Raw genomic sequence first — 9,328 nt, forward strand, 5'->3', positions numbered from 1 at the left:
TCAGAGCCAATGTTCTTATGTCATCTTAAATATTATTAAAGACAATATCTTACATCTGAGTAGAGAAATAGTTTAAGCCTAATCATAATGAAATTTACAAAATGCAACAGTATAACCAGACACAAATGAAAAAAAGAGAAAAAAAACGAATTGTTTACAAATATTTAAAAACCTATACAAATGCATTTTACATAGTTCCACATAATGTGCACAATTACTGCCAAGAGTGTGCATTTTTCATTGGCCTGCTTACCACCGCATTACCATTTTCAGAAATAAATACTGAACAATTATACAAACACAGACTTTTATGAAAGCCCTGACTCCTCCCACTGGTACATCATGCACAAACAACTACAATAACATAATCAACAGTTAAGAGATAGATTTTAACCTCTGCACTGTGATGCCATTTTATTGTGGTCTTATACCTGATGCATTTTTTTGTTCTTAAAGACCACATGAAATCGACTGACAAGTTCAATACTCTTTCCTGTGCTGATGTATTTCATGTTAAAACAGAAAGTTGGGGCAGGACATACTGATTTCACAGGGTTTTTAGAGCTGCATTTACACTGCAAGTCTTAATGCACAGATCTGATCTTTTGACCATATCTGATTTTTTTGGCCATTTTTTTTTACATTCACATTGACACAACTGGTATCCGATATCTGGGTTTACATTAATTCCCGCCCATCACTGATCTCTTTACTATGCACATAGTAGTAGGCCAATAGGTGTTGAACGGCCGTGCTATTAAAAAAAAAAACGTTGAGTAGACATTATTTGCCAGCATGGATGTTTTGCAGCACAAAATCTGACTGAACGTAGGAAAATATTGGTAATTTTAATTTATTTTATCTACAGCTCATTAGATGTAGAATTCTGAAGTGAAATAAAGTAGCACTGTAAGATAATATTTATTTGAATGAATTAACGATAATGGATTATCGAGAGAACAGCGAGTATCCTAGTAAAGCTTGTTGGTTTAATCAGAAAAACAGCTAATTTATCTCTTCATTGCTGAGAAATACAATAGGTTTTAGTAGCAAAGCTATTGTATTAAAAAAATTCACGGGACAGGGGTTGAAAACCAGCTCCTCAATATTGCGCAGTTTCCACCTCAATAAAATGCAAGCACATATACAGCACCTCCGGCATTAAAACGCTATCTTTATTAGTAAAAGTGTCGCCATCGCATTGTGGTGGCTCCGAGTTCTGCGGGGAATCGGATGCGTGTGTTTAGATGCAGGTCGGATGTCCAGATATCAGATATGTACCTGATTAAAGTCCACATTTGGAAGTGGCCCAAATCAAATGCGAAAAAAGAAAAAGCAAAAATAAAAAAAATTCGGATCTCGTGCGGATGTACAACAAATTCAGATGTGAGCAAAAAAAATAAAAATCAGATTTTTTTGTCCCAGTGTAAATGCAGCCTAATTGAACTATTCTTTTGGAAAGATTTAAATGTAGTGATTAAATATGTTGCAGTCATCAACAACAAAGTTGCACATGGACCCAATGTGCTGTTTTTGAGCATTACCAGAAAAACACATTTTGTTATAAATTATAATGCATTATAAATGTGTCGCTGTTACTTTGGCCTCATCCTCTATAGTGAGCGCAGGGTTGTCATACATCTCTAAACTCTTATCCTTGGTTTTCATATCATCCTTCTCTTCATCCTTCTCTTTTTCTTTGCAGCACTTGCAGCAGCAGCAGCAGCGAGTCCTGCAGAAGGTCATGCTGGCAGTCACCACTTTGTCCCAGGGTTTGAGGGAGTGTAGCGGTGTGGGCAGGAAATCCCAGCTGCGGAGGAATGATGGCAGGAAACGTGGGCAGCGTTTCTGCATAATGTTTACCACGATCACGAAGATCGCCAAGACCAACACGGGCACTCCGACCCCCACCAAGACCTGCCACCCCGCGATGGAGAGGCCCAGGACTGCCAGCGGGAAGAGGAGGAAGATAAGGATGAGATACAGTGCCGCAAACCAGCGGTACTTGGCCGTGCAGTTGCCCAAAGCTTTGGCTAATCGGATGGGGAGGCGTGTGAAAGGGATGGGATACCAGAGCAGGATACCACTGATGTTGAAGAAAAAGTGACAGAGAGAAACCTGGAAGAAAACACAAATGATAGTCTTTAATCTATAACCGGAGTAATAAAATCAAATCAAATGAAAAGTGCAGAAACAAACCTGTAGAGAGTTTGCCAGTGTCTCTCCAGGACTGGCGAGGGCAGCTAGAATAGCTGTGGTTGTTGTGCCAATATTGGAGCCCAGTGTAAGTGGATATGCCCTCTCAAGGCTAATGACACCAATACCTGAATAGAGAGAAAACAGTAATAATAATAATAAAAAAAACAGTACCAATTAAATGCCTGAATCAACTTTTTTTTTCTTTCCTACATATTCCACTGTCTGTCCTGGGATTCTGTAGGACATTCTGGGATTGCCCTTTCCAAGAGCGATACATGCAATTCCGTAAAATTACACAAAATGTCTAGGTCAACCGTAATCGTGACTCAGTTTTCAACAGTTTGGTAACCAGTCCAATCTAGCGGCCTTGGCGATATATCGGCCGATATCTGCCATTTTTCAAATATCGGCCGATAAGTTTTTCTGTTTGGCCGATGTGTATTTTGATGGCGCCGAGAACGGCAGCGCCAGAGCACACAGTGCTCACATTCTCCCTCTTGTTCGCTGTTGTCATTCAGTTCTGTCTAATACGGATAGAAGTCCATCTAATAATCAGATAGAACTGTTAAACAAAGGAATTAAAATGTATACAAAAAAAAAAAGTATTATAACGATTGCTTTAATATTATTATATCTCGTTTGCCGTCAGCATTCCGCAAATACGCATTTATATAATTTAAACAAATCTTTGAATGACTAATGAACATTTAATTTCACAAACCTTGCAGACTTAGTCGAATCTAGTTGAGATCTTGTGAAGTGTGCATGTGACCTGCATGATCGCATGTTCTGTGACGGTCGGTCCTATGGTCTGTGCGAATCAAATACGGACCAGAGTAGAGTTCAGCTTCACTGGAGACGCACGATCGACAAACTTTAAACTCGTGACTGATTTCAAATTACACTGCGCTTTATGCATTTGCCCACTGTCATATTCATGTCATTTTCACTGTGTGCTGTATGTAAAATGAGTGTTACCTTGGCTTTATTTGGAAAACAAAATATGATTCCCAATGCACACAAACTTCTCAGAATACTGAGTGCCCTGTTGGTTATGGTGTTTACTTCCTTTTTAATTCTATTTTTATTAAATATTTATTTGTGAAAAATGCTTTGTCTTCTAGAGCAGTGGAGGACCCCCATCACTGCACATTTTGCATGTCTCCTTAATCAAACACACCTGATTCAGGTCATCTGCTCATTAGTAGAGACTCACAGACTTGAAATGGCTTGGAGACATGCAAAAAGTGCAGTGTTGTGGGTTCTCTAGGAATGTGGTTGAGAACCACTGTTCTAGAGTATAAGTATGTTTATTTTACATGTTATAATAAATAAAATACCGGCTTTATATCGGCCACCCTGCTTTCCAAGATATCGGCTGTCAAAAAACCCATGTCGGTCGACCACTATAATCATCTGGGTTTCTATACTGACCGACTAGTGGAGTGATGGCTGAGGTGAAGACAGAGCTGCTCTGAACAATGAAGGTCATTCCGGCTCCAACAAGCATGGCGAGATATCCAGTGACCCAGGCGAAAGGGAAAGGGAAATCTGGCAACAATCAAAGCCGTATTAGAAAGGTCATGAACAGTATGTTTAGTACGTGTATTTATTCCTGGTGTTAAGTGATGGCTGCATTAAAACTCCCCACAAAGCTTTGGCTAAAATGCAAGTAGAGTGGATATGTGCGGAATTATGGGCATGTACCTGAGTGCAGTCTGAAACCAACAGCACATGCACATACACACACACCTGTGGCACTCAGACACACTCAGGCTCATATAATGTTCCTGTTCAGCTCATCAGACAGCAGGACTGGATCACCTGTGCCGACTATCATATGACAGGATACATGCTAACACACTTCCAGTAAGCGCTACGCCTACAGGAATGTGATAAGAGGGAACTCTGGGAAGGGTGGGGAATTGCCACATGTATGCTTTTAGCTGAAGGTCAAATATTTGCTACATGCGTCTTTGTCCTCAACTTTCAACTTAAAAGTTCAGTGCTGACACACATTGTCATATACCACAAAGAGTGCGTATCAGAGGTTAATGTTAGCAATTAGCAACAGAGCTTAACGGTAGATGATTCATCTCTGATGTTGACTCACCTGTGTTGAGCACCTTTTTGATCATGACCGCCACCTGACCTTTCAACATTGAGTTCAGCAGCTTGACGATCAGAATCAGGCAGGTGCAGAGGGCCAGCAACGACAGAGCCAACAAAATCAAGCCCACCGCCAGGTCCGGCAGATCAGCGTACACAAACATGTGAGTACCTGAAGAGATGAGGAGGAGTCTGTCAGAGCTTACAGAACGTTCATGAAAGTGTTGGAAAGTTATTGTCCAGTTTCCCTGCTGGTGTAGTTTGATGGTTTTAGAGTAGAGGTTTCCAAACCTGTTCCTAAAAATCTACCTACCTGCACAGTTCAGTTCCAGCACACCTGTCTAATTATCAAGCGCTTCTGAAGATCTTAATTAGCTGGTCCAGGTGTTTTTGATCAGGATTGGAGCTGAATTTTGCAAGAAGGTAGATCTATTTTGGGGCACTTGTCAAATTGAAAACCAGCAAACATTATAAATGACCTTTTATTTCTTTAATATATTATCTGCAAGTACAGTTTCTGGATGCACCTACGTTTTGAACGAATCGTGTGAACCAATGATTCAAAGGCCTATTCATAAAGTGAGACATTTTCTGAATGAACCAGCCGTTTGAACAAATCGAATGAATGAATGACACAAAGACATTTACCACCACCTGCTGGCAGTTGTAGTTTCTTCTTTAGAGTATCATTTCATTTATTTAAAAAAAATAAAAAATAAAACATTAAAGGGACAATTCACCAAAAAAACAAACAAAACACTATTCTGTCATTTACTCACCCTCATGTCATTTCGAACCTGAATGACTTACTTTCTTTTGCACAACATAAAAGAAGGTATTTTGAAGACCGTTGGTAACGAAGCTGTTTTGGTTACCAGTGACTTTCATTGCATGAACGAAACAATACTGAGATGTTTTTCAAATTATCTTCTTTTGTTCCATAGTTTATGTTAGGCTGTTGTAGTGTGTTTTGGGGGCATGGTTGTGTGTGTGTGTGTGTGTGTGCGTGAAATCTTTTCAGAGTTAGTGCATGTCCATAAAATAGCTGGATGGACCAGACTCTGATTTCAAAGTCAATGCACATTTGCTATTACTATTTTTATTTTTTTTCAGTTTAATGCAATAAACATTTTTCATGAACGCACACTGCTCGCTGATTAATTTTTTTTAGCTTGAATAAACATTAATCTATATTAAATTTATAGTGGAAATACATTTTAAATAATGTCTTTCAGTTATATTGTAATGTTGAATAGCTATAATTAATAACTAAAATTTAAGTGAAAATGCATTTAATAGAGACATCAGTTGCATTATTGGTATCAATGACACTGGTCTTCATTAATAATAGGCTACTTAGTAAAAATATGCCATTAAACTCATATTTAAATTATACTATTGCACTTTTTTATGTTGTTTCTACATTAATTTGGAGATTAAGTGTGAAATTAAGACATAATAAATATATCAATATGCGATTAATTACAGGAAAATGTGTGATTAACTAGTTAATTTTTTTTTATCGATTGCCAGCGCCAGTATTTTTTAATCAGATTGCTAACAAAGCTTTATGAAAATAGTTGTATGCTGATTCTAGTTAAAAATCTTACTACTTAAATGGACCAAATAATATTGCAAATCTTAAAAGATACAGAGGGCTATTTTCAGATATTAAGTACATCTTGACCATTATGCTATTGCTATGAGACTGTGATCATTGCCATTACTACATCAAATCACAAAATCACACTCAAAAGCTGCAGTTGCTTGCTTTATATGATAGTTCAATCATTTTCAAAATGGGGTTTAGAGACCCCTAAGGGGTTGCACAAGGGTCAGTTAAAATGTCCACCAAAAAAAGTGTAAGAAAGTTAATTCTTAAAAAAAAAAAAAAACATGAACACGGTATAAATAGCATAAAAACAGTATAAATGGGCCATTTATATATAGCTGCTTTTATCTTTTATGAATGCATGAATGAATCCCTTGCAAGGGGATTAACAAATTTGGGGATCCTTGGCATTAAAGTTTGAAAACCCCTGATATAATCTACCAAAAATTATCTTCAAATTCTCATTTGAGGAGCTGCTGAATGGTGCTTCTTGAAAATCTGAGCGCACTCTATCACAGTTGAAGGACCACAGCATGATTACATACTCAAATCCACTGAACCAAGTCAAGGCTGGAATTTCAACATGCGATCTAACTACTTGCATTGATTTAAATCACCCAAATTCATACCAAGAGCAAAAGCCCTGCTGCCAAATTGGCAGAGGCTCTTTGTTCAGGTGCACTGGCCTCAAGTGCCCGAGGCTGTCATGAAGAATAGCCCCATTGAAAAGGTAGAGTAGATGGATGGGGTGGGGGGGAAAGGTGAAGCTAAGATCTCTCTCAGCTTTTATAAGAATCCATTGTACTCATGGAGGTTAGAGTGAATCGCGATCGATGGCTTAGCGCTGAAATAAGTCAACTATGTAAGGAATAGGACGGGAAATGGATTGACATTAGGCTTTAGTCTCTGTTGATCCAGGAAGTTCCTGCGCTAGTTGCTACAAGAGCCACAAAGCAAGCAGAGGCACTTACATTTTTGCAAGTTGTTTGTTTCCGTTTGGTTCTCTTGAGTCCAGATCTGGCCGTCCTCCTCCCAGCAGAGGGCGCCAGGCGTGCAGTTTGCGAATCCAGGGACCGTTATATTCACGAGGTTCTGAAACAGACAAAAATACATCTGCAGACCTAAACCTTACATAACGGAGAGAATGTGAAGTTTTTAATGCTCAGTGTCTCATTGTTAGCTTACCAACATGCTAACAAAACAATCGACCTAGGCTGCATCCGAAATCTCATACTTCCCTACTATATAGTGGGCGAAAAACAGCATGTGACAAAAGAAGTGTGTCCGAATTCACAGTACTTCTAAAAGAGTAGGCAAAAAGTATAACCTAAAAGAGTAGGCACCCGGATAACCTACTATTTACAGCATTATTCTGAAGTGTGGTGTATTATGTCACGTGACCTACCAGCTTCAGTTGCGTTACGTCACTGCCAATCATTGGAGCACACTACCCTTCAAATTGCGCAAATTGAAATTGTGAATTGAAAATACGCCCAATAGAAACACGTCAATTTCGCAAAAACTCCCATATATCGCAAATAAGTTTTTTAGCTGCTCTTTTTGCAGTTAAGAAGCAATTACTTATTAAAAAAAAAATAAATAGCCTACCTAGTCAAGAGAGTATGCGATTTCAGACGCAGCCCTAGTTTAGCCTCTGTGTGCTGTGCATGAGGAAAAGTTTTTGCAAGATGTACGGAGTTGCTGCTAGGTATATGCTAAGTGACTTTTTTACACATTGGCTGCAGTCCATTTTTACGCCCTTCACTCGTAAACTTCCCTCTGTCTAGTTAACTGTCATTGATTACGTTGCATGAGTGCCCACTACTGGCAGAACTCTTGCAGTGGGCAGAATTGGAACGTCCTAAGAACCTTGTACGCAGCCATTATTTTTGTGTGCTATTTCTTATGCTTAATAGTGTTACACTGTTAGTGATAGACAACAAGGCAATGCGCAAGGCTTTAGAACAGAGCAACAGAGCTAATGCCTCGGTTAACAAGGTTTATCGGGAATTTAGATAAAAGACTTGCATATCTGTATTTGTATGTACATACAGACCCAATGTTTATGTTCTGAATTCCCATCAGTGTGATACATCTTATTTCCTCATGTTTTAACAGCCTAATCTAGTGACTGACGAGAAATAGTGGGTGTGCTGCACTTATTAACCCACTTTCACATTCTCACCGTGATTTTTTCTGTTTTACACCAGATCTTAACCAGACTTTTGTTTCGGGCAGCAGGGTCTCCAGTGGCGATGTCACGGATCACAGATGAGTCCAGCTGGAAGAACAAAACAATAATAAAAAAATAAAAAAACGATTTTCAATTAAAAAAAACATGTGGTAGAGATACAGCAGAGAGCAAAGCGGGTGCATAAAGATCTGATTTTGAGCTGTGATGCAAATATTAGTGCATTCAAGTCCTTCTGGGATATTTGTTTTTATGAGTTTGGAAGTCGTAATTACAATGTCAGGTGCGTTCAAACAATTTTGGTCAAAGCTAGATGGTGATGTACCTTTCTACAAGATACAGCATGGGGTTTTTAACTCTACTTCTATAAAAGGATGAATAAAGTGTGTTTTGGCCTTCCATTTGTATTTCATTTATGAAGGTTCTGTAAACGGAATTGTTGTATATTCTTAATTGAAAATGTAAAATACTGTCTTATTTTGTACAGATAAACACACACAACTATGTTGGAATTCCCATCTTAAGTGTCCTCGTAAACAATTGGTTAGAGAAAAAATAAACTGTATGCGTGTCAGTATACTGATCTGTGGATTAGGTCTTAAAGTGACAGCAGCCTAATAATCCTGCTGCTTGCGATGGCGCCACAGACGGCAGCCTCAGTGTTGGCTCTCCAGTGTTTTTACTGTTTTTGTTCGTTTTTCGTTTCTCAAACACGATCAGTTTTACCAGGGAAGAGCTGCTGAACATTCGGCAGAACACACCACAGAATCACACCACACGGATTTCGTTTATTCGGACATTTTGCTGAATGTTGTAGTCGCCGGAGCTGCTGTGCTGATCAAACGCTTCAGGACGCGCAGACGGGGGAAGAGAGCCGGCGCGCTCGTGAAGCTCAGGAAGCGCGGATTCAGAACGCCATTGCCGAGCATCCATATGGCGAATCTCCGCTCTCTACCCAACAAAACGGGCGAACTTATTCTGCTCTGACAAATAAGGATTTTTCACACTCTGCTGCTCTGTGTTTCACGGAAACCTGGCTGAATGACGCCATTCCAGACAGCGCGTTGAGTCTCCCGGGCTTTCAGCTGTTTAGAGTAGATCGCGACGCAGAATCAACGGGGAAAGCACATGGTGGCGGGACATGTTTTTACATCAACGAAAGGTGGTGTACAGATGTTACAGCGTTAAAGAAGATGTGTTGTTCAGATCTAGAAACG

The 9,328-nt window shown here is 39.3% G+C and overlaps 1 protein-coding gene across 1 annotated transcript in view; it reads right to left on the reverse strand.

The window, feature by feature from the left end:
- Positions 1–913: 913 nt before the first annotated feature.
- LOC107549163 (sodium-dependent phosphate transport protein 2B-like) overlaps positions 914–9,328 on the reverse strand; it is an 18,993-nt gene continuing 10,578 nt past the window's right edge. Inside the window, exons 5-10 of the mRNA XM_016230153.1 lie at positions 8,106–8,201; positions 6,892–7,012; positions 4,313–4,480; positions 3,634–3,750; positions 2,200–2,324; positions 914–2,118 (exon numbers count right to left, since the gene is read on the reverse strand). Of these exons, the coding sequence (XP_016085639.1) occupies positions 1,579–2,118; positions 2,200–2,324; positions 3,634–3,750; positions 4,313–4,480; positions 6,892–7,012; positions 8,106–8,201 (1,167 nt within the window). The 3' untranslated portion in view covers positions 914–1,578. The remainder of the gene's footprint in view (positions 2,119–2,199; positions 2,325–3,633; positions 3,751–4,312; positions 4,481–6,891; positions 7,013–8,105; positions 8,202–9,328) is intronic.

This window comes from Sinocyclocheilus grahami, unplaced genomic scaffold, assembly GCF_001515645.1.
Source record: "Sinocyclocheilus grahami isolate Dianchi unplaced genomic scaffold, SAMN03320097.WGS_v1.1 scaffold364.1, whole genome shotgun sequence".
Lineage (NCBI taxonomy): Eukaryota > Metazoa > Chordata > Actinopteri > Cypriniformes > Cyprinidae > Sinocyclocheilus > Sinocyclocheilus grahami.